The sequence below is a fragment of the Sminthopsis crassicaudata genome, chromosome 2 (genome assembly GCF_048593235.1).
Source record: "Sminthopsis crassicaudata isolate SCR6 chromosome 2, ASM4859323v1, whole genome shotgun sequence".
Classification (NCBI taxonomy): domain Eukaryota; kingdom Metazoa; phylum Chordata; class Mammalia; order Dasyuromorphia; family Dasyuridae; genus Sminthopsis; species Sminthopsis crassicaudata.
Window position 1 is genome coordinate 223,652,422 of NC_133618.1, and position 24,375 is coordinate 223,676,796.

At 40.1% G+C, this 24,375-nt stretch overlaps 1 protein-coding gene across 1 annotated transcript in view; it reads left to right on the top strand.

The window, feature by feature from the left end:
• Positions 1 to 485: 485 nt before the first annotated feature.
• LOC141555426 (ALK tyrosine kinase receptor-like) overlaps positions 486 to 24,375 on the top strand; it is a 56,567-nt gene continuing 32,677 nt past the window's right edge. The window contains exons 1-7 of the mRNA XM_074288288.1: positions 486 to 1,343; positions 2,006 to 2,158; positions 2,882 to 2,986; positions 4,016 to 4,202; positions 6,483 to 6,573; positions 6,708 to 6,772; positions 7,694 to 7,823. Coding sequence (XP_074144389.1) covers positions 1,277 to 1,343; positions 2,006 to 2,158; positions 2,882 to 2,986; positions 4,016 to 4,202; positions 6,483 to 6,573; positions 6,708 to 6,772; positions 7,694 to 7,823 — 798 coding nt within the window. The 5' untranslated portion in view covers positions 486 to 1,276. The remainder of the gene's footprint in view (positions 1,344 to 2,005; positions 2,159 to 2,881; positions 2,987 to 4,015; positions 4,203 to 6,482; positions 6,574 to 6,707; positions 6,773 to 7,693; positions 7,824 to 24,375) is intronic.

Genomic DNA, 24,375 nt, shown 5'->3' on the forward strand with positions numbered 1-24,375 from the left:
TCACTGTGATTCTTGATCCCCTTCCCTACCCACCCCCTGAAGGCCTTCCTGGGAGAAAGAGGCTCCGGCCTCTCCCGATGATTCTCTGAGCACCCCACGAGGCGCCAGATTGAAACCCCGGGGGTCACAGCTTCTGCCCAGCCCCCTGCCTCCTTCTGGACGGCCACGCTTGATTCTGAGCCAAGACCGGCCCCCTAAGGGAAGGATTGGTGACTGGCCATCCTCGGTCCTGGACGGCCCTAGAGAAGCCACTCTCCGTGCTGATGCTCTGGGGGCTTTGCCCATTGCCCAGGCCTCTGGTCTCATCAGCAGGCAGCAGCGGGCCATTGACCCAGCTGCCCTCCTCTTGGCTCTTGCCCAAGACCAGCTAGGACTGACGGTCCAAGAGGAGGGGAGGTGGTGCAGTCCCTTAGAGCAGGGTACTGTGCATGCTCTGTGATATCTGTGTGATTTTTTAACTTTAATGCTTCGTGTAAGATGCTTGTGTGGTCACGCTTTCATCTTCGGGGTCTGTGAGGGTGAGGAGATCAGGCTGGGGGCGCAGCGGTGGGACAGGCCCAGTCTTATTTCTGACCAAAAAACCGGAACCCTGGGGAAGGAGAGAGGACCACACTAAATCCCCTAGGCCCCCTCACTCTTCTGTACCCTGACCCGATGGGTTAGAGAGTGGGGAACGGGGCAGGGGATGCTAATGGGAGTTGTGGGGTAGGGGAAAGGCAGCTTAGGGAGCGAGTACATCAGTGCTCCCAGGAGTTACGCGCAGTGGGGACAGCCTTCAGCTCGGGGGTCTGATCCTAGTGTTGTTGGGTCTGGGGGCGAATCCGGCTCTGCCATTACTGCCTGAGTGGCTTTGGGCCACTCTCTGAGCCTCAGTTTCCTTATATATAAAATGAGTTTGTACTGGATGACCTAGAGATCATGCCAAAGCCAGTATGGCACCTGCCCAGTCCCCTGGATACTCAGGATTCCCTGATTTAGAGCTGCCAAGTGGGCAGCTTCATCATCCTATATATGACCCTGTGGAACCCACCAGCAGCTTAGGCTTGCCCTGCTCTGACCTGCCCCCTTAGTAAGCTATATTATACCCTCCGCCCTGCCTGATGTCAGCTCCCCTCAGGACCCTGCAAAAGATGTCAGCTGTTTGCTCTGCCTAGCATGCTGTGACTTATGGATGTGTATATGTGTCTGTGTTTGTGTGTCATGATTCCCTACCCAGTGTTCAGCTTTTCTCTGGTTTGCAACAGGGGGTAATGCAGCTGTGAACAATGACCCCGAAATGGATGGGGAGGATGGGGTCTCCTTCATCAGTCCAATGGGCATCCTGTACACCCCGGCTCTGAAAGGTACCCCCCCCCACGGCAGCAGTCAGGTCCCTTCAGACTCCAGCTCCAGGCCGCAGTTGGGCCTCAGGGCAATATAGGTCCAAGGCTATTGGTTCTGTGGTCACATGATAAGAGATCCACTTGCAAATAGGAAGCTCCCTTACCTCCAACCCAACTAATTTAATCAAGCATTAATGTGTCAAGCACTGTGCTAATCTCTGGGTATACAAAAAGAGGCCAAAAAAAAAAAAATACCGACCATTCAGACCCAGCAAAAATTTATAAAAGTAACTATTACAGGCCAGGTATTGTGTTAGACTAGGAATTCAAATACAAAAGAGAAATAGTCCCTGCCCTCAAAAACTTACATTCTACACACACACACACACACACACACACACACACACACACTCCACGATTACTTACTCCCCCACCAGCCCACCCAGACAAATGTGTGCATCTTCTACTTCCCCTCAAATAGCATAGCCCTCCGCTACCTGGAGGGATCCTACCAGGGGGACATAGGAAAAAATGTGCAGATAATCCAAAAAACTATATGGAGGACAGGATAGGCGCTGGAGCCCTGTGAAAGCGTTGGTAGATGATATGAGGGGGGGCAGGAGAGCTGTCCTCCCTAGCTCAGGCTGACCATGGTGTTTCCTGCCCCTCCCTTGTCGCCCCAGTGATGGAGGGCCATGGGGAGGTGAACATCAAGCTTTACTTGAACTGCAGCCACTGTGAGGTGGATGAGTGCCACATTGATCCAGAGAGCCACAAAGTTATCTGTTTCTGCGACCATGGCACAATTCTGGCCGAAGATGGGGTCTCCTGCATAGGTGAGAACGCAGAGTGCATCCTGGGGCCCACAATCCTGGGTGCAGAGTTTCAGGGAGAGGGGCTGGTCCCGTGGTAATTCAAAGCACCATTTCCTTGCCCCTCTTCCTGCTGGGCTAAAGGGAAGTAATGGCTCAAAAGCAGCGTGGAGAGAGGTCTAACGTTCAGAGGTTCCTTAGAAGTCACTGAGTCACCCGCTGGTAAATCACACAAATCACTAGCTGTGTCCCTGGACTAGTGAGCATTTAGAGCTGAGCCTCAAACTGAAGTTTCTTATCTTGACTCTCAATCCAATATATATTCACTCCTTTAGTAGTATGGAAACAACTGAGATTATCACCTAACAAAAATAATGAGTCAGAATAGGGAGGCTAAAGCAAATGTGTATTTTCCTTCTCCATCTTATCCCTCAATGGTTACACCCTGGGGTCTCCTATGGTGATTTCCCTAGTGACTGACAGTTTCTGCTAGACCCTCAAATCCCAGCAGAAGTCAGAGAGCATATTTTTGTCCCACTTGCCCCAGGAGCAAAAACTGATAGTTTGAGCTCTTAAGACAAGATAGAAGCACTTTCTTCCTGCTCCTAAATTATCTAAGCTCTACTAAAAGGAGGAAAATGTCTCTGGGAGGTGCTGAATGAGGAAGGCCTGCAGCAGGTTGCAGGGTGGGGGTGAAGGCAGAAGTGCTCCGAGGTTCTCAGTCCCTCCTCCTGCTGTGTCTTGTAGTGCCTCCCACCTCTGAACCTCACTTGCCTCTCTCCCTGATACTGTCTGTCGTGACCTCGGCCCTGGTGGCTGCTCTGGTCCTGGCGTTCTCGGGCATCATGATTGGTGAGTATGCTGGGCCCTGCGGCAACAAGAATTGCAGGAGTGTTGGAGAAGCCAGAGAGGGAGGCCTTGGGCCAAGGAGACATGAAGCTTCTGGGGTCTTCTGGGGAGGGTTTACAGAACCTTGATGGCAGGAGGTTGGAGGGATGGGAGAACGGGACTGTTCCACTGCTGGAGAGGCTCCCCTTGCCCCGAACTTTAGCCTTATTCTTCATGGACAGGGAAGAAATGTGTCCTGCTCCCAGTCCCTCACCTACCACTTGTTAGTGGTCAGCCTGGGCCTTTCTACCCAAGGCCATTCTTTGCTTCTACAATTCCCTCAAACTTCCTCTATCATGTCCCCTTGGGGAACTTCTCCACGTCAGTATATTCTCCTTGTGGCCGGGTCACAAAGTTCTTCACTGGTTACCTGCCTCTAGATGCTTCCCAATGTGCCAGTGGCGTCCAAAAGGGGGGAAATGGACTCAGAAATAAAGATGGGGTAAAAACAAAGACATGATGATTTGTTTTTAATGTTTTAAGAGTGAGGGAGAAAAATTATGACACCAAAAACTGAACACAGTTCTGCAGAGGCAGGCGATCTTAAACATTATGCCCTTCCTCATGTACCCCAAAATTGCATGAATTTTTCTTGTTGGGGAAGAGGTTACCCAGCTTGCTCAGAGGTGAACACCTTCCATCCACCCGCAGAGAAGCCTTTTTACAGCCCTTTCCACATCTCAGGCTTCCTTGACATAAGCTTCAAAGGCACTTCCATGATACAAAGGGGCACTGACATAGGACTTCAATGGAGGAACCAGAGTAAGCATTAAAAGCTCCCAGCATGGACAAATGCTGTGCCCTCTGTGGCCCAATACTCCTCAGGGTATTTCAGCGCGTGCTGCTGTGTTTAGACTCCTATTCCTCTCCCTAAAAATTAACTCAGTCTGGGATGGATTTCTCAGGGAAATCATCAGAAATGGCCCCGGAGCTTGGATGCTCCTTTGGCTGTACCCATTAAGCTCCCAGCTGCACGGGTTTGTCTGTCTCCAGTGTACCGCAGGAAGCATCAGGAGCTCCAGGCGATGCAGATGGAATTGCAGAGTCCCGAGTACAAGCTGAGCAAACTGAGAACCTCCACCATTATGACCGACTACAACCCCAACTACTGTTTTGCCGGCAAAACCACGTCCATCAGTGACCTCAAGGAGGTGCCTCGGAAAAACATCTCCCTCATTCGGTAAGTCCCAATGCTCTTTCTCTGACAGCTGGAGTCTAAGAGTGGGTAGTAGCATCCGAGATGGCAGAGAGAGAGAGAGATGGAGAGACAGAGAATAAAAGAGAGGGAGAGAGAAAGAAAGAGATGGAGAAAGAAAAGGAGACAGAGAGTCAGAGAAAGAGACAGAGAGAGAGAGAGAGAGAGAGAGAGAGAGAGAGAGAGAGAGACAGACAGACAGACAGACAGAGAGAGGGGGGGAAGGGAGGGAAGAGGGAAAGAGAGGAAAAAAGGGAGAGTGAGAGAGGGAGGGAAAGGAAGGGAGAGGAGAAAGAAAGAAAAAGCAAGAAACTGGGTTCTAATCCCAGTTCTACTTATTACTTATGTGAGTTGGAGCAAGTCCACACTAAGTCTTGATTTCCATTTGCAAAATGCAAAACCTGGGATTAAATGATCCCTAAATTTCCTTCTAGCTCTAGAGTTCTGGACTTGAAATCCAGCTATATTCAGCTCCCAATTCAGATGCCACTCTGTATGTGATTCTGAATAATCTCTCTGTACCTAAGTTTGTTTGTTTGTAAGGTTAGGAGGTTGAATTCAGTAGTTTACATAATGTGTTTCAGTGCTAAATTGAAGATCCTATGTAACTCATAAAATTAAAGAGTTTTAATGGAATTAGTCTGATGTTGACATGCCAACATTCCCACTGACTTAGACCTGATAATTAATTCAGGTAGGAGTAACCTAATCAAGCCCCTTCATTTTAAGAAGTTTTACTAAGAGATGATTATGCAATCCCTAAGAGCATTTCACACAAGCCTTACAAGAGCTAATCATTCTTTCTGCTAAAAAAAAAAAAAAAAAAAAATAGACTTTTGCTGCTTTATATAACTTACAGCATACACTTCACAATTCAAAAGAAAGCCACAGGGTTCATTTTTAGACAGTTTCCACTACATATTTTAAAGAAAAGGTTTATTTTCAGTCTTCGCTTTCCATCAGCAAATTGAATGAACATTTGGTTATTATACTTACTAATTGGGACAGCAGATAACTTTCAAGTGTTCTGTCTTCACAATGTTTTAGGAAGAAAATTTTGTCCCACAGTATTATTAGAAAGACAATAGCCATTTATCAATATCGTTGATATGGTGGATGGGCCAGTGAACCTGTGTGCAAATCCTTTGTGACACTGGCTAAGTCATTTTCTAGGTCTCAGTGTCTTTGTCTTAAAAATAAAGGGGTTCTACTAGATGTTGTTTTGAAACCTTGTCCAGCTCTAAACCTCTTGATCCTATGAGGAAAGGCAGGCTTCAGAGATGGGGTCATGGAAGCCTGTCCCTGCTGTCCCAATCCACAAGGCCCAGTGTCAATTTAAGGCAGGAAGTGGAAAAGGTAATTTCAAGGCTGGATGACCACATGTCAGGTATGATGTAGAAAGGATTCTTTTTCAGGTATGGGATATGGCCTGTGAAGTTCCTTCCAATTCTAAAATTTTGTGATCTGTGAAAAACAAACAATATTTTTTATTTAACTTTTAAAATCTATACTACCTATTTTTCTTTTAAAAATTAGGCATATTTTAACAAAACAAATATATGTATTTAAATTTTTTTAAACTTTCAATTATAAATTGTGAAATGTGTCATTTTTAAAAATAGTATTTCATAAGCTTGTTACAAAGCTCTCAAGTCTTCTTACCTTTAATACATTTGAAAAGATAAGCTTTCCTACTTTTTCATTTCCCAGTGATTTCTGAGTTTGAATGAAAGTATTCAAAAGAAGCAAATCTTTTTTCATGCCTATAGAAGAATCTGTTTTTGCAAAACACCAGGATTACCTCTTCAATCTTTTATAAATCTAGATGTTAATTAAGAGGACAGTTTTCTGAAAATTTTCATCATTAAACAGCAATCACTTATCTTTTGTTGTTATTCAGTTGATTCTTCATGACACTCCATGACCCCATTTGGATTTTTTTGGCAAAGATACTGGAGTGCTTTGCCATTTCCTTTTCCAGCTCATTTTGCAGATAAAAAACTGAAGCAAACAGGGTTAAATGACTTGCCCATATTTACACAGCTCCTGAATATCTGAGGCCACATTTAAACTTAGGTTTTCCTGGCCCAGAGCTCTAACTACTGTGCCCTATTGCTTGTCTGGTTCATCCTGAATCCTTGGATGTACTATAGCTAGTATATTCCAGAAAAAAAAATCACTGTATAATCAGAACCCACTGCCTAAGCCTCTGAAGGCTACCAGCCTATCCCTAGTCCATCTCACTCTTTTTTCTGCTTTGTTCAGGGGTCTGGGCCATGGAGCCTTTGGGGAAGTGTATGAAGGCCAAGTATCTGGAATCCCCAGTGACCCCAGCCCACTACAAGTGGCCGTTAAGGTAAGGGATAATCCATACTTCCTCAGGACCTAAGGTCTGAGGTCTAAGTTACTGCTTCTGAAAAGCATATCATCCTTCATGCATCCTGACTTAAAATTTTCCCTTCTCTCTTCCTTTTTCCTGTCTGCGTCCAGACCCTTCCAGAAGTGTGTTCAGAACAGGACGAGCTGGATTTCCTCATGGAAGCATTGATCATTAGGTAAAATGAGCCTTCTTCTGAGTGCAGATCGCAGAAAATCTCCCATGAAATGGTGAAATGTCAAACGGAAGGTGGCCTTCACATCATCCTCTGGCCCTACTCTTTCACCAGTGTTTAGCACCTCTGACCACAGAAAATCTGTCCTCAGGGAAACTGGAAGAAACGCCAGCAGCCTTGTGACCTAGGCAGCCGTCAGTTCCTTCCACTTTTCTGTGGACTTAAAAATTTCCAGTAATCTAGAGAAAGATCCTTCATTCCTTCTTCAGATTCAATATGGCAGACTTTTCATAGGTTACTGGAAACTCTTACATGGGTGGAAAAGTTTAAGTAGGGCTCTACTTGGAGGCAAAGGCATTAACTAGATTGAACTCTCAAGTTTACTTCTTATTTCAATACATGACAGTAAAAGTTACCCTCAAAACTAAACATCCCAAGTGCTCTCTGGTACCTGGGATCTTCTGGAATCCCAAAGTGAATCCAACTAGTTAACTCTAGCAAGACCTTACCTATCCCAAAAAAGTGATCACATATGTATTCTGGATATTTCTCTTTAACACATGTTTAATTATTTAATAATAAGTAAAATTATTTAAATGTATAATTAATTTAAACATGTGAATTTTAAAATTCTAATGGCTTCAATTATAAATAAATATGGTCTGTTTTTCAAAAATATAGATTGCTTCAAGTTGATCAATATGAGAAGCTGAAAACATTGGGTTAGGAAGCTAAGTCTGTCTGTTCACAAACTACAAAAGAAAGATGAGCTTTCCTGCCTTTTCCTTCCCAAATGTTTTCTCAGGAAGAACTCTGAATGGGGTAGTGAGGAATAGAGCAAATGGGTAGTATATATAATTTCTTCTGGAAGAATGTGTCTCTTTTAACACAGCTAACTTTTGACATTCCTTTCTTCTTCTGCAGCAAATTCAACCACCAGAACATTGTTCGCTGTATTGGGGTGAGCCTGCAGGCCCTGCCCCGATTTATCCTCCTAGAGCTGATGGCTGGAGGAGACCTCAAATCCTTCCTTCGGGAGACTCGCCCTCGCCCAGTAAGTGAGGTTGATAGGTAAACAGTTTGTTAGGTGAAATGATTAGGATAGGGCTGAATGAACTTGAAAGACAGTATATGCCAGCAGCTCAGGATGTAAGGGAAATCAGCTGGTGGTCTGAATAAGAGGAATGGCCAGGAAGAAATAATTGGACAATGGTACTAGTCAAAGTATCCAAAGCCAATGCAAATTTTTCAGGCTTAAGTTAACTAATTAACTTTTGCATTAATTAATTTTTAAATCTGGTCTAATGGGAAGAGAATTGGGCCAAGAGTCAAAGATCTGATTTATTATCTGAGTTCCCACTTAGTAACCCCATAAGTGTCCATGAACCAGATTTAGAACAAATTAAACCATAGAATTTAGGGCTAGAAGGAACCTGAGAGATGTTCTAATCCAACTCTTCATTTCATCCCTAATCTCTCTCCTCACTTCCAATTTCACTTCACCAACTGACATTTGGTCATCTTGAACTGGATGTCATGTTTTATTGTTGTTTGGTTGTTTCATTAATGTCTGACTAATGTCTTCATGACCCTTCTTTGGGATCTCCTTGGCAAAGATACTGGAGTGGTTTGTCTTTGCTTTCTCCAGCTCATTTTGATGAGGAAACTGAAGGTTTAAGTGCCCAGGGTATCTGAGACTACATCTTCCTAATCACCCAGGTTCATACTCTCCAGTGTCATCCCCAACTCCTCATCCCCATTCACCAAAATATCCAAATCTTTTCCTATTTTCACAACATATCTCTCTTTCTCTCTCTGGTTGTGTGTGTGTGTGTGTGTGTGTGTGTGTGTGTGTGTGTGTGTGGTGTGTGTGTGTGTGGTGTGTGTGTGTGTTTATCTGTTTCTATCTCTCTTTTTCTGGTTCTCTGTCTATGTCTCTGTGTCTCTCTGTCTCACTGTGAATGTTTCTGTGTCTCTCAGTTTCTCTGTCTGTCTTTCTCTCTGCCTCTGTCTCTATCTCTTTCTCTCATAACATATATACATATATATATGTATATATATATATATATATATACATATATATATGTATATATGGCAAACTAGATAAGGAGTCAGGATTAGGAGAGAGCATGCCTAAAATCATCCTTATTGCTTGTTAAGGAAAGCTCTCTTTATCTCTATGTTATCTAAGTGTTTTTAATAGAAATGGGTACTGTATTTTATAAAAAAAAAATTTCTACATCTATTGAGGTTATCATATGATTTCCGTTGGTTTTGTTATTGTATGATCGGTTATGGTAATTGATATTGATATTGATATTGAACTATCCCTGCATTCCTGGTATAAATTCCACTTGGTCATAATGGATTATCCTGCTGATAAATTGCTGTAATCTCTTTGCTAATATTTTATTTAAAATTTTTGCATCAATATTCATTAGGAAGATTGGTCTGTAATTTTTTTTCTCTGTTTTGGCTCTTCTTGGTTTAGGTTTCAGTACCATATTTGTGTCATAGAAGGAATTTGGTAGGAGTCCTTCTTTATCTTTTTTTCTTTGGGAGTTAATTAATGACTTGTTCAATTTCTTTTTCTAAAATGAGATGACTATTTTAGTAATTTAATTCCTTTTCTGTTAATCTGGGCAATTTATTCATCTATTTTATTATAATATATCTAATATTACCTATTATTCATCTATGGGTAAATATTCATCTATTTCAGTTAAATTGTCAAATTTGCCATCATACAGTTGGGCAAAATAGCTCCTAATTATTGCTTTAGCTTCTTTTTCATTGGTAGTAAGTTTACCCTCTACATTTTTGATGCTGGTGATTTGTTTTGTTTTGTTTTTTCCTTTTTCTAATCAAATTAACCAAAGATTAATCTATTTTGTTGGTTTTTTCATAAAACTCTTAGTTTTCTTAGTTTCAATTTTATTAATCTTTCCTTTTATTTTCAGAATTTCTAATTTGATATTTAATTGGGGTTTTTAAATTTGTTCTTTTTCTAGCTTTTTAAGTTGTATGCCCAATTCATTGATCTCCTCTTTCTTTATTTTATTCATGTAGTAATTTAGAGAGATAAAATTTCCCCTAAGAACTGCTTTAGCTGCATTCCATAGGTTGTAGTATATTGTCTCATTATTTTCATTCTCTTAGATGAAATTGTGGATTGTTTCTGTGATTTGTTGTTTGATCCACTCATTCTTTAGAATTTGATTATAATTTTTATTGCATCATGGTCTGAATATGAAGTATCTATTGTTTTTGCCTTTCTACATTTGATTGTGAGGTTTTTATGCCCTAATACATGCTCAGTTTTTGTGTTGGTGCTATGTATTGCCGAGAAAAAGATATATTCCTTTCTGTCTCTATTCAATTTTCTTCAGAGTTCTATCATATGTAGGTTTTCTAGGATCCTATTAACCTCCCTAGTTTCTTTCTTGTTTATTTTGTGGTTACATTTTTCTGATTCTGAGAAGTGAGTCTCCCACTAATACAGTTTTGCTATCTATTTTTTCCTGTAAGAGGCTTAATATCTTTTCTAGGAATTTGTATGTTCTACTACTAAGTACATATACATTTAATATCACTACTACTTTATTGTTTATAGTACCCTTTACCAAGATGTGCCTTCCTTCCTTATCTCTTTTAATTTTTTTTTACTTTTTACTCTTTTTCTTTTCTTTCTTTTTCTTTTGCTTTATCTGAGATCAGAATGGCTACCCCTGCTTTTTTTTTACTTCAATTAAGCATAATAAATTCTGTTCTAGCCCTTTACCTTTGCTCTGTATGTCTCTCTATGTCAAATATGTTTCTTGTGTTTTTTTGTTTGTTTGTTTTTTGCTGAGACAATGGGGTAAAGTGACTTACCTAGGGTCACACAGCTAAGGCTGGATTTTTGAACTCAGGTCCTCCTGACTTCAGGACTGGCATTCTATCCACTGAGCCATCTAGCTGCCCCAAATGTGCTTCTTGTAAACAACATATTGTAGGATTATGTTTTTTAATCCACTCTGGTATTCACTTCCGTTTTATGAGAGAGTTCATCCTATTCACATTCACAGTTATGATTACAGCTCTGTATTTCCCTTAGTCCTATTTTCTTCTCTTTACATACTTTTGTACCCTATTTCCACTCTGTTCTTAGTAGTATTTTGTTTTGTTTTTTTAATCTACTCCACCAACTACTTTATCTTTTATCAACTCTTCTCTTCTCTTACCTTTTCCCCTAATATTTCTGCTCTCCTTTCTATCCTACCCCTCCCTTTTATCTTCCTCTTTCTCTTCCTACTTCTATATAGGATTAGATAAAATTCTATATCCAACTGGATGATTTAAGTTATTCCCTCTTTGAACCAAAACTGATGAGATCAAGCTTCAGACAATGCTCATCCCTCTCCCTTCTTTCCCTCCATTGTAATAGGTCTTTTGCACTTTTGGCGATCTAATTTGTTCCATTATATCTCCCCTATCCTCTTCTTCCAATACAGATCTTTTCACCCCTTAATGTCTTTTTTCTTTGATATCATCATTTCATACCATTCACAACTATATCCTCTGGTCATGTGACATCCTCCTCTGTCTGTCCCAGTGATAGATACAGTTCTCAAGAGTTACAGATATTTCTTTTCCCATCTAAGCATGTAAATAGTTTAACCTTTAAATAATATATATATATATATATATATATATATATATATATATATATATATATATATATATATATATATATATATATATATTTTTCCCCCTGTTTACCTTTCTATACCTGAGTCCTGTGTTTGAAGATTAAATTTTCTGTGTATTTCTGACTTTTTCCAATAGAAAGTCTCTTCATTGAAGATCCATTACCTTCCCTGAAAGATGATGCTCAGTCTTGCTGGGTAGTTAAATAATCCTATGTCTTTTGCCTTCCAGAATATGGTATTCCAGGTTCTCCAATCCTTTATGTCTAAGCAGAAGCTGCCAGATCCTGTTGCTCCTTGATATTTTAATTGCTTTTGTCTGGCAGCTTGCAGTATTTTTCCTTGAGGTTGTAATTCTGGAGTTTTATAACAATGTTTCTTGGGGTTTTCCTTGTGAGATCTATTTCTGAAGGTGCCCAATGGATTCTTTCAATGACTATTTCCCCTTTTGTTTCTAGAATATTGGGGCAGTTTTCCTTGATGATCTCTTGAAGAATGCTATCCAGACTCTTTTTTCTGGTCATGGCCTTCAGATAGGCCAATGATTTTTAAATTGTCTCTTCTATATCATCTATTTTCCAGGTTAGCCCTTTCCAATGAGGTATTTCACATTTTCTCCCATTTTTTTTCATTCTTTTTGACTGATTCTTGATATTTCATAGAATCATTAGCTTCTATTTGCCTCATTCTAGTTTTAAATGTGTAATTGTTTGCCAGTTAACTTCTGTATTTCTTTTTCCATTTGATTAATTCTAATTTAGAAAGTGTTGTTTTCTTCAGTGGATTTTTTTTTAATTTGGCCAATTGTATTTTTTAAGGAATTGCCTTCTTTTTCCAAGCTGTTGACTCTCTCTTGCATAGCTTTATTTCCTTATTTTTTCTTCTATTTCTCTTATTTGCCTTTTAAAGTCTTTTGTGAGGATTTCCAATAAGGCTCTTTGGCCTTGAGAACAATTCATATCACTCTTTGAGATTTCCTCTATGGACATTCTGTCTTTGTCTGAGTTGGTGTTTTTGTCTGCCCTGTCACTGTTGTAGCTTTCTATGGTCAAGGTTCCTTTCTCTTTCTTGCTCATTTTTTTCCCTTTTCTTTTGTTATTTCCTCCATTTTTGTACTTTTATGATAGTACTCTGCTCCTGAGGTAAAAGAGCTACTGTCCCAAGTTTCCTGTGAAGCTCTGAGCCTTGGCTTTGAGGATAGGAACCCCTTGTATTTTCAGGGAGTAGCTTTATCTGCTCTTTCCAGGAAACATCCTGGTTTTCCAGAGTTTGCCTTCTGAGCTGGGACTGGAAACTGACCCCCATCTGCTCCTGTACTGGGCCAGGACTGAGGGTCTCAGTTGCTGATCTGCTATGATTAAGACCTTCTCACTGGCTTTCCCAGACTCTATCTGAGCTGGTCTGAACACCCTTTTCACCCCAGTGAAACCGACCTTCCTTGAAGTTTTTTCAGTCTATCTTGAGCCAGAGAATGGTTTTATTTCATCACACTCTGTTCAGAGACTTGGTTTCGTAGGGTTTTCAAGGGAAACTGGGAGAGTGAGCAGCTTCCTGGCTTCTCTCCACCATCTTAGATCCACCCCTGGAAGCTGTGTTCTATAATGTTTGAAAGATGACAAGGCATTTTATATATGTTATCTCTGATTCTCATAAGCCTATGATGTCATTCATTTGTTTTACAAATGGGGAAACTGAGACTGAAAGAAGTTACGTGCCCTGCCTGGGATTCACACTGCTAAGTCAATGTCTGAGGCATTATTTTGGGTTTTCTTGACTTTAAATCCAATACTCTATCCACTGTGCTGTCTGGCTGCAAAAGTAAAGATACTCTAGAAGTGGGGTGTATGAGTGAGAAGAGATGGTGGGTACATACAGCCAACGAGCACTTATTAAATACTCCTCTGCACTGGGCACTGTGCTAAACAAGGAGAATGGTAAATAGACCCTGCCCTCCCTAAGCCTGAGTTATAATGGGGAAAGACATCACACAAAAGAAAGGTACAAAAGAAGGCTGTCAAGCAAAAGGCAGTGTACCTCCTTCCCAACCTGGGGGAAGATGAATACCCTACATTTAGTTTACCAAAGAAAATATCTGAAAATTGCTACCCTTTGTGGACTCATCTACTTGGACAGATATCCCTCTTTCAGCCTCAGTTTTTCATCTGATTGGAGTAGATGGCTTCCAGAGTTTCTTCCAACTTGAATTGATTTGGTCTTGAAAAAAATGATAATTTGTAAATTTTCCAGGCATTTTTTAAAGAAGTCAGGTGATTCTTTTCCAACAACTACACTGCCACCCAGGCTGGGATTTATATCCTCAGCTCATAGGTTGCCTATAGAAGTTCCTGTTCAATGTAGAATTCCTCTTTCTCAACTATTGTATCCTTTTAGGGAGTCCTTTGAGCCACATTGGCCCTCTTTCTTGAGTAGGAAGGGATATATTCAGGTGACAATCACATATATATCTGAGAAGTCAAGGGGAAGCTGGTGGCCCCAGGATTTATGCCAAGAAACAATCATTTCTGCTGCCCCACCCAAAAGAAAGAGGATTGCACATTAAGTAATAATAAAAAAAAAAGACTCAGGGAGCTGAGATTTGCTGCCACAGGGTAATGATCAACTATGAGTAGGAACTAAGCCATTTGGGCTTCTGCACAAGGTCCTGAATATTTGATGCCCCAGTTATCTCTTTGTTGGCAAAAGAGTCTGTCTACTGTGATGATGAAAAAAAAGGCATTTTTCCCCCTTGGGAATTCATCACCTGCAAACCATCCTTCTTCTAATGAGGGTGAGAACAGCAGCCTTCAGGCTCCTTCCTCTCTCTTTAGTGTCCAGGCCAACAGCCACCCATGCCAACCTCTGATCTCAGACAGCAAGGGAAGAAGGAGCCCAGCCAAGGTCCAGAGCTGAACAAAAAGCAGTTGGAAGGCCAGTGAAGTGGTAGCTTTTCTATATCAGCGCCCCATGAGCTTCCTGACTTCTTCATTCCCTTCTCCCCTATTCCTCCTCTTAAACCAGTCTGCCAGCCAACCAGCATGTATTAAAAGCACAGACAATGTGCCAGGCACTGTGTTTAGTCATGGAGATACAAACAAAAGCAAAACAAAACAAATAAAACACCAGAATCCTTTCCCTCAAAGAGCTCATATTCGAATGATGGAGAGAGTATGCAAACAACTATGTGCAAAATATAATAGCTAATAAAGTAATAGCTGACAATTATAAAGAACCTATCATGTGCGAGGTGCTGTGCTAAGCTGAGCTCTTTGCAAATCTCATTTATTCCTCACAATAGTCCCAGGAGATAGGGACTATTTTTACAGATGAGGAAACTGAGGCAAATGGCAGCTAAGTGACTTGGTCAGGGTCATTTAATTAGTAAGTGTCTGAGGCTGGATTTGAATTAAGGTCTTTCTCTCTCCAGGCCCCAACTATGCTACCTAGCTGCCCTTAAGCTCTGTACATACAGTGTAAATAGGAGGTAGTTTCAGAGAGAAGATAGATGAAGGATGGTTTGCAGGTGATGAGGGAGTGGGTGGAAGATGAATCACTCTATAGGGGGAATAAGAAGCAGACTGCCACTTTGTGTGGAACTTAGTGTGTAAAGGAGAGGAGACAAGATCCATAACTTAGTAGGGGGAAAAAAGGAGATTAGGGTAGGGCTTGAAGCAGAGAGACTGAAAGTTTATGAAAGGAAAGACATTCAATTTATTAACATTGAAGGAGAATCTACACAACTTGGCTTGCAACCAGGAGGAGTAGATTTTCTAATTCATTAGATAACTGTACTCAAGGCTCTGTCCTTCTCTTTACTCAGTTATTCCCTGCCCTCAGAATATTTTCACCTAGAAAATTGGGATGTACTTCCAAGAGGATAATTCCTCTTCCCCATTCCACCAAATGTCAGCTAAGTGGGGCAATAGATTGAGTGCCAGTCCTGAAGTCAGGAATACAAGTTTAAAGCTGGCCTTAGACACTTCTTAGCTGTGTGATACTGGGCAAGTCACTTAATCCTGTTTGTCTCAATGTCCTCATTTGTCAAATGAATTGGAGAAGAAATGATAAATCACTTCAGCATCTTTGCCAAGAAAACCCCAAAACGAGGTCCCAGACAGTTGAACATGATTGAAATGACTCAATAACATTCTACCAATCTATAAATTGAGATTCTGTGTTGAAATCATTCAAGGACTACCTGAGAAGGAGAGAGAGAAACGGGGGAAATCCTGTACCCTTCTCCCAGAAATTCCCTCCAGAAAGTGGAAGCCTCCGTTTGTGTCCTTGACATTTTCAGGACCAGCTACAGCAAAGAGCTCATTAAAAGGAAGGGCTTTCCAGTAATGAGAGGCACCTGGTGAAGAAGCTGCTTCAGCTTTCTGGAGTTCAGTTAATGAATCAATCAAGCAACAAGCATTTGATAAGCACTTACCATGTGCCAGGCACTGTACTGAGCACTGGGCATACAAAGAGAAGCCCAAAACAGTCCTTGTTGCTTTTAAACAGCTCACAGTCTAATGGCGATGACCCCATATACACATAAAGGTATTTATAGAAAACACACACACACACACACACACACACACACACACACACACACACACACACACAATGCAACACAAGGTAGGGGAGTGATACACTATCATCTGGGAAAGGTTTCATGAAAAAGTCATTATACATTAGGATCATAAATTGAAAGGGACCAGTGGACTCGGACCAAGGCTTCCTCTATTTTTATCTTAAGACAAGGATCTTGAAAGTCATCTAATTCATGGATGTCAAACTCAAGTAGAGACAAGGAAAACTAAAGATCCCTGTTGACCACATTGATTTCAAAAATTTCACTTTAACATTATCTTTATCCTACTGTATTTCTATTTTGTTCAATATTTTCCAAATACATTTAAATTGAGTTCCACCCAAGAGTTGCCGGTTTTTCTAGTACCAGAAATGTTGAAAAGATTATGTGAATATTTGTTGGGTGAGATGGGGAAGAGTGTCCGATTCCCCATATGTTTCCCTTATTTTTAATGTATGCCCATCATATATATTTGTATTAGAGCACATCCCAATTTTCTAGGTGAAAATATTCTGAGGATACTGTTCTTACTATGCTATTTTAGTAAATGTTTTTGTCTTGAGTCAGTTATGTCCCCTGGATTATTAGGAAACACAATAGTGGGGACTTGTGAGCTATATTTTTGAAACAGTGACCTCAAAGAAATACTCTTGAACATGAGTCCTACAATGCTATCCCTTGTCTCCCCAAAAGTATTATTTCAATAGTTTTAGGATCGGTGATTTCATTGGCCCAAATGTTCCCTGCCCTGACAGGTTATAATCTTTCTATATCAGATGACCTTGTGAGTTCCAATAGCTTAAAAATCGATCACTCTGTAGACAAGTTAGTGATGAAATTGAACTTTAACTATGTGGTAGGACTTATCATGGCTTGGGTTCCTCTCACTTTTAGGCCATGATGAGGGAGTACAGTAAGACTTTAGTGCATTGTAGGCTTTTAACTCCTGTAAAATGAGCTGCAGATGGAAATGGCGAACCATTCCAGAATCTTTGCTATGAATATACAAACCCACAAAGTCAAAAAGAATCAGAAACAACTGAAAAAAATGGCTAACAAAATTTTTCGTGCTGGGGAAGAGGTTCCTACTGCACCCTGGTTTCAGAACCGCTCCTGTCAAACTACCCAGGTTCACATACAGTGATCTTGAGAACTTTTTTCTTCTAACAACTTGGAAGGACAACCAATTCCTTCAAGAACATTTTGTTAAATTATCAATGTGATTTTTCTGAAATCAACAGACACTATAGATCAGGGTTTGATTTGTTTCATTGATTGTCTAGACTCTAGAAAATGTAATGCACATTAAACTTAAGTATGTTGTGCATATGTGTTCTTTTTTTTCAGAGAGCATTAGCAATCTGTGCCCAAGAGAATAATCCCCACCGTTTCAGGAGGCAGAAGGGAAAAGGAAAGGAATAGCCATTTATTAAATATCTCTTAAAGGCTTTACACATATTATCTCATTTAATGAAATAAAATTTTATTTAATCAGATAAATTTAATTGTATCTTATTTAGGAGCCTGTTCTTTTTTTTTTTTTTTTCAGTAATTTCTAATTCTTCTCATCCCATTTGGAATTTTCTTAACAGAGTCTGAAGTGATTTGCCATTTCCTTCTCCAGCTCATTTATACAAAGGAGAAAACTTAGTCAAACAGGGCTAAGTGACTTGTCCAGGTTCACACAACTAGTAAGTGACTGAAGTCACATTTGAACTCTGGTTTTCCTGACTCTAGATCAATCCACTACCTAGCCACTATGCCCCCTAATTGTACAGGATTTTGTCATTTGTTCAATCATTTTAGTCATGTCTGACTCTTCATGACCCCATTTAGATTTGGCTTTTGTTTTTTGGCAGAGAGAGTAGAGTGGTTTTCCATTTCCTTCTTTCCCTCATTTTATAGCATTTAGGAACCTACAAAGCACTTAAAATAAATCCCTAGTTCAACTCTCCTACACACTTGGATATAATTATTTATACCACCCAAGGCTAGTTACTTATCTAGCTAAGGTAGGAACTGTATTTCTGCTCATGGACATGCATATATACCCTCATATGGACTCCTTCCTCACAATATACTCGGTGCTGGGCACTGGAGTTCTCAATATGTCAGCATCATCTGAACTAGAACAATAAAGAAAGGCTTTAACTTCTTTTTGAACTGCACAAATACATGTCCCAAATTGCCTCAAATAGTATAAATTTGTTGAAATTCCTCTAAAATAAAATAAAAATCTGGCCACAGTGGGAGCCAGATGCTATGAGAGCCCCAGGAGTGTGAACTGTTTGCTAATTTTAAAATCTACTTGTTCACAAATTTCTGCATATTTCTATGGCCTAGGTTTTCTCTTTTTTGCATATGTATGCAAAATATATACATTTATACACATATGGACATGTACATTTAAAATATACTTTTAGGCAAAAGGGAGAGAAGATAGAAAGCCATTAGCATGGAAACTAGAGAGATGTAGCAGGGTTACATGAAGAACAGTTGAAATTGTGTCACAAATATGTCCCAGCCTGTGGTAGTAGCAGCATCTAGCTAGGATATTGAAGTAAAAATCATTATTATTAGTGATGTCAACCAGGTAAAAGCCCAACTTCTAAAACGCAGAAGAGTCCACGCTGGGCTGAAAGCAGAAAGGTTTTATTAGAGGAAAATCAGACTCTATACAAGGTACAAAGAGCCCACAGCTCAGGAAAGGCACAGAAGATTCATGCTTAAAAACCATAAAAAGGAGGTTCAGGGGAGGGGGTGGGAAAAAGAATGAACAATCTCTCCTGGGAACAGGGAGACACAAGCAGCATCTTTTGCAGGAATGGTTGACTGTAAAGTTGGTTTGGGCCAGTTTAAGGGGAGAGTGTCACAGCTCAGCAAGGTCAGCAGGCAAACACCAGCAAGGCTTTTGGCTAACTGCAGACTCCTTACTGGCTCCTTTCAGCAAACAGACGTACTCCTGACAACTTCACCTGCATCTTAAGGTAATTCATAGAGAATAACATAGAGAATGTTAATCTCAGGAGGGTTTCCACAGTGGCCACTAAGTTTGGTGGTGGACAGTGGGCTTGTCAATGAAGGGAACTGATCCAAATTAAGTCTTGAAGTTGTCAGGCTGACTTCTTCTTAGTTGTAATAAACTTTCTGAGCCATTGGTTGGACCAGGATTAGCATGATCACTAAAATTTCATGACTGAAACTATCAAATGACTCTAAGAAATTTTATCTCACCTGTACTCCTCTAGGAATACTTTGATATCTTCCAGATTTCAGTATCAGTAGTTTAATAGAAAACCCTCCCCCTTTCTCTGTCAATCAGTCAATATACATTTATTAATCACCTACAATTGCTAGGCACTTGAGGATACAAATACAGAAAAACTAGTCTCTGTCCACGTAGCTTATATTCTATTGTTGTACTGAGAAATTGTCAGACCAGGGGAGCTGGCTACTACATGACTTGCAAGCTAGGATAAGCAGAATAGTCTGGGTGATAATGATAACAGCTAATGGCTAGCAATTTGATACTGATGTTAAAGTGTGAAAGCACTTTACAATTCTTTTGTCCTCACAACAAGCCTGGGAGTTAGATGTTTTTTCCTCATTTTACAGATTAAGGCAGATGCAGGTTAAATGCTTTACCTAAAGTCATATAGCTAGTCTGTGAATCAAATTTGAATTCATCTTACTGATGGCAGTTCCAGAATTCTATCTTCTATGTCCCCTACTTGTTTCTGGAACAAGGTTCTCAAAACTTTTTAGTCTCAGGACCCCTTTACACTCTTAAAAATTCTTAAAGACCCCAATGGGGTCCCAAAAGATATGAGTCAAAGCTATTAATATTTACCACATTGGGAATTTACAAGGAAAAAAAATAAATATTTACTTACTATAAATAACAGTAACGCAGCCACTACATGTTAATGTAATTAACATATTTTATGAAAAATAATTCTATTTTCTAAAATAAAAAATTAGTGAGAACAGAGACATTGTTTTATCCTTTTTTTTGCAAATCTCTTTCATGTCTGGTTTAATAGAAGACAGCTTAATGCATTTAATCTGTTACATGTTGTTTTGGTTGAAATATAGAAAGAAAATTTGGCCTCACAAAGATAGAGTTAGAAAATGGAGGAGTACTTTAATTGGCAAAAAAAAATCTTATTATGAAAAGAGTTTTAACCTAATGGACCCTCTAAAAGGGTCTCCAAAACTGCAAATTGTGCTTTGAGAACTACTTTCCTAAGAAAATTAAATGGAGCTGCTCTTGATCAGATGAAGAGATGTTGGAAGACTAAAGACATTTTATGGGCTTTAAGCTCAGGGTCAAACTGTGTTTGAGGATCCACACTGAAAACTTGACACAACTAACTTCTATGCTAGAGACACAAGAAGGCTGATCACAGTTAAGTTAATGCTTTTTGACAGCTACTAAGGGGCTGGGAAGAGGCAATACTGGTTGAGATATTTAGAAAAGGCTTCCGTGAAATAAAGGAACAATTAGTGGGGCCTCTGGTTCCTACAGAGCTGCCAGGATTAATAGATGTCACAGTCTAGTTCACTGATCGTTTGGTCTCTTCATACTTTTCCAGTCTTATACTTTGCACTGGCCTCCTTATAATTCTTCACACAGGACACTCCATCTCCAAACTCCATGACTTTCCAGGGGATATTCCCCCATGCCTAGAATAGTATCTCTCTTCAGTTCTACCTCCTGGATTTGGAATTCAGCTCAAATCTCACTTTGTGCCAAAGGTCTTTCCCGGTAGTTCCCCACTGTTCATGCCTTTCCTCTGAGATTGTTTACTTCCACTGGCTATATTTTGTAAATAAAACTTCGAAGTCTCCTCTTTTCAAATGTGAGCTTTTTGAGGAAAGTGTTTAATAAATGTTTGCTTACTGATTGCCTGACTGATTGGATGAAATAAAGATGAATTCGTGAGCATAGAGAAGAAGCATTCATGAGGGCAAGAATCAATTTGTATTATAACAGAAAAGGAGACATTGGTCTCCCCTGGATACAGACCAAGATCATTAAGGCCTTTGCTATCCTTGTTTCTTTGTGAGCACAGAGTGGGTTTGACTGTGTAGAAAAAGATCCTTTTCTTTTCTGTTTTCTCCTAAAATCTTAGAAAAATAAGTTCAAGCATGAAAGAAACATAAGTTTGTGTAGAAGAGGGTTGAAAATCAAAATGGAGAGGAGGAGAAGGATGAAGCAGGACACCTGCAATGGTCAAGATACTTTGGCCCCACTCTTTCCCAAAGCAAAAAAAATTAAGATTAAAAAAAGAACCCAAGTTCTGATTGGCTTTAGGGTTTCAGACTAGTATTTTAGGGGAGAGAGAAATCTGCCTCTGCATCAGGAACCTGTACCAAAAAGCGTTCTTCAGGAGCAGGAAAAGTTGGGAGGAAAACACTTAAATGTGCTATGAGGTGCCTCCCTTACATGGTAAGCAGATAATCGAAGGGACAGGTAGTCCTGAGTTTAGTCTGTAAAATATTAACTCAAGGCGTCTTTGGACTTTTATGGAAGAGGTAGTGCAATCCTTAATCTGCATGAATTTATTTTTCAAATCAAAAACCTGGGTACATGCTGAATACGTGTCCAAGATTACCGTTTCAGCCATGGACCTCTCCCTTTAGGCTAAAATTGATGGGGATGGAATCCCTTACAAAGACTAAAGGAGTCTTCTAGACAAGAAAAGGCAGATAAATTATTCCTGCATAGTGATTGGGTCATCTCATAGATCTCCTGCCAATTTATCTCTTACCCCTATTCCCCATGAATTTGTACATCAAATGAGCATGAGACAAAAAGTTACATAGGTACATATGTGTGAACATCAAGAAGGGGGTCATCCAGCCTTCATGGTTGCCAACATGATTGTACCCCAAAAAGAAGATAGGTGAGCCCCTAAACCCATTACTGAGAGACCCAAACAAAATGATCATTTGCAATTGTTGCTCTTGGATAATTTCTGTTAGTGTCCAGGGAATATGACTGTAGAACAGCTAAATTTGTGTTGGGCATTTTCTTTTTTCAAACTAGATCTTGGAATGAGTGGAAGACAACCTTGATAATGTAGTTTGGACATTATGAATACTTGATCATGCCTTTCAAACAGATGAGCAGTGAAATTCTGGTGAACCTTTTCAATCAATATGTCGTAGATATAAAAGACATTTTAATTTTCTCTTAGCCTGAACAAGATCACATTATTCAAATGGGAGTACCAACTTAGTACCTTCATCATGGCTTGTATTGCAAGGCTGAGAAGTTTGATTATTATCAAGTAACTTTTTCAAGATTTATGCAAGGTCACAAAGGGTTATCGATGGCCTCTCTATGTGGGACCTGTCCAAGACTGACACTAGCAGACAAGACCTTGTGGCATTTTTTAGGCACAAAAAACATCTCTACACGTTCACTGTAGGGCTTTGAAAACTGACAGAATTCCTGAGTCTCAGGAGACAAAGGTATTTGAAGGTATTGCCAACAACTCAGAAACTGGAAGCCAGGTGCATGTTAAGTGTAGCTTCTGAGTATGGCTCATTCCCCACCATTTTAGGATGAGATTATGAATCTGATGCCTACTGTGAGTTCAGTCTAGCAATGAGAACCCAATCACCAAATAATTACTGGCACGGAGGATCAGCCAGACTCCCAGGCTTGTTTCAACCTTGCAGTTGGTACAGCAAACCAACTGGCTTGTGAGGTAATGAACTTGGAAGCTGATCCCCTTGCCTTTGTAGCCATGGCTTACTCAGTCATCATAGAAATCTGGAGGATAGAGTCCCCAGTTAATTGATGCTATAGCTTACAAATTCTTAACTATTTTCCATCTATTTCTGTGATTCAAAGTCACTTAGTATGGAGAAATACTTTTCTTCTGATACCTCTTTTCAAATTCCCATCCCTATCCCACTCATTCCTAAATCCCTCAATCCCTGTTCTGAACTCTTCACTTCCACTGTGCTCTCTGGAACTGTGCCCTCTGGAATTCATGCTCCAATATTAACAATCACACTGTTATCCTAGATCTCTTCATCTCACATTCTTTCCATCTTCTGGAACTCCTAGAAACCTGGTTCTCTCTTCAGAAGACATTTCATCACTGGCCATACTCTCTGGCATTGATTGGTAAATCCAGATCCTCCAAAAGCCGCCACCACTCTGAAGTCCTCCCTCCTTTGAGATTTGCTCCATCTAAATTCTTATTTCCATAATCTAGGTGTTTTTTTCCTTCCTTCCCAAGAGTTTAGAACCTGATTTACAGTCTGCCTTTTCAATTTAGTCCTCACCTTCATAAATGCAAATTTCAATTGAAGTTTAAGTTTCCTGGAAGTTCATCAGCTTACTCAGTTTCCATCACTGGTAACTTCATTCTGCCTCAGCCACCCACAAGGATATCATAGATCTTACCATTACCTATAACTGCCACATCTATAATCCTGAATTATGAAATGTTCTTCTTTGATCATATCATTCTTTCTTCTCATTGTGAATTCTAGGTATTCCATACCTATCTTCATCCTTGCTTTGGACTCTAATTTATCATAAAGTTGACTTAACTTTATACTGCCTTCCACCAATGAGTCCCTTCCCCATACTAATTTTTAAAAACATAGTTATCCATATATGTGCCAATCATCTAGATTACCCCCATATCTGCCTTTTCTATTCTTCCATGCTATGTTTGTGGACACTGCAGGGAAAGCCATATGGATCCATACATACTGAGTGCATCTATTACAAACTCATTATTTGTCTCAACTGATCCCTCACTCCTATAGGCAATCCTTTTATTCTTCCCTGATTGATTCTTTAGCACAACAGCAGATAAATAAATCTTGATTATAAAAAATCACCACTTCTCTATTTTCTTGTGCTTTACTATACCAAGAAAATCAAAATCACTGTGAGCTTCCTTACCTCCTCAGTATATCAAAACCCTTCAGTATCTCCACTCACTCTCACCTTCATTGCTCTAGTCTCCAGAGGAGAAGCAGCTCTTCTGGGCTTAGTCCCATATCATTTATATCTGGAAGCTGACGCTCCCACCCTCTCTTCAGTCTCTCCCTTTGTACTGAAAACATATTGAAAAAGTCAGGCTTCATTTGCCCAGGCCATCCCCCTGAACCTAATCCTTAACTTTCTTCCCTTTCATTGCCAAACTCTCAGAAAGCAGGATCACTTCTCATAATCCACTCAACTTCTCAAGCCTTGATAACCAGGCTTCTAAGTCCAGGACTCCACTGAAAGAGCTGACTCCAAAGTGACCAAAAATCTTTAATAGTTAAATCCAATGGCCTTTTGTTATTATTATTTTCTCTGCAGC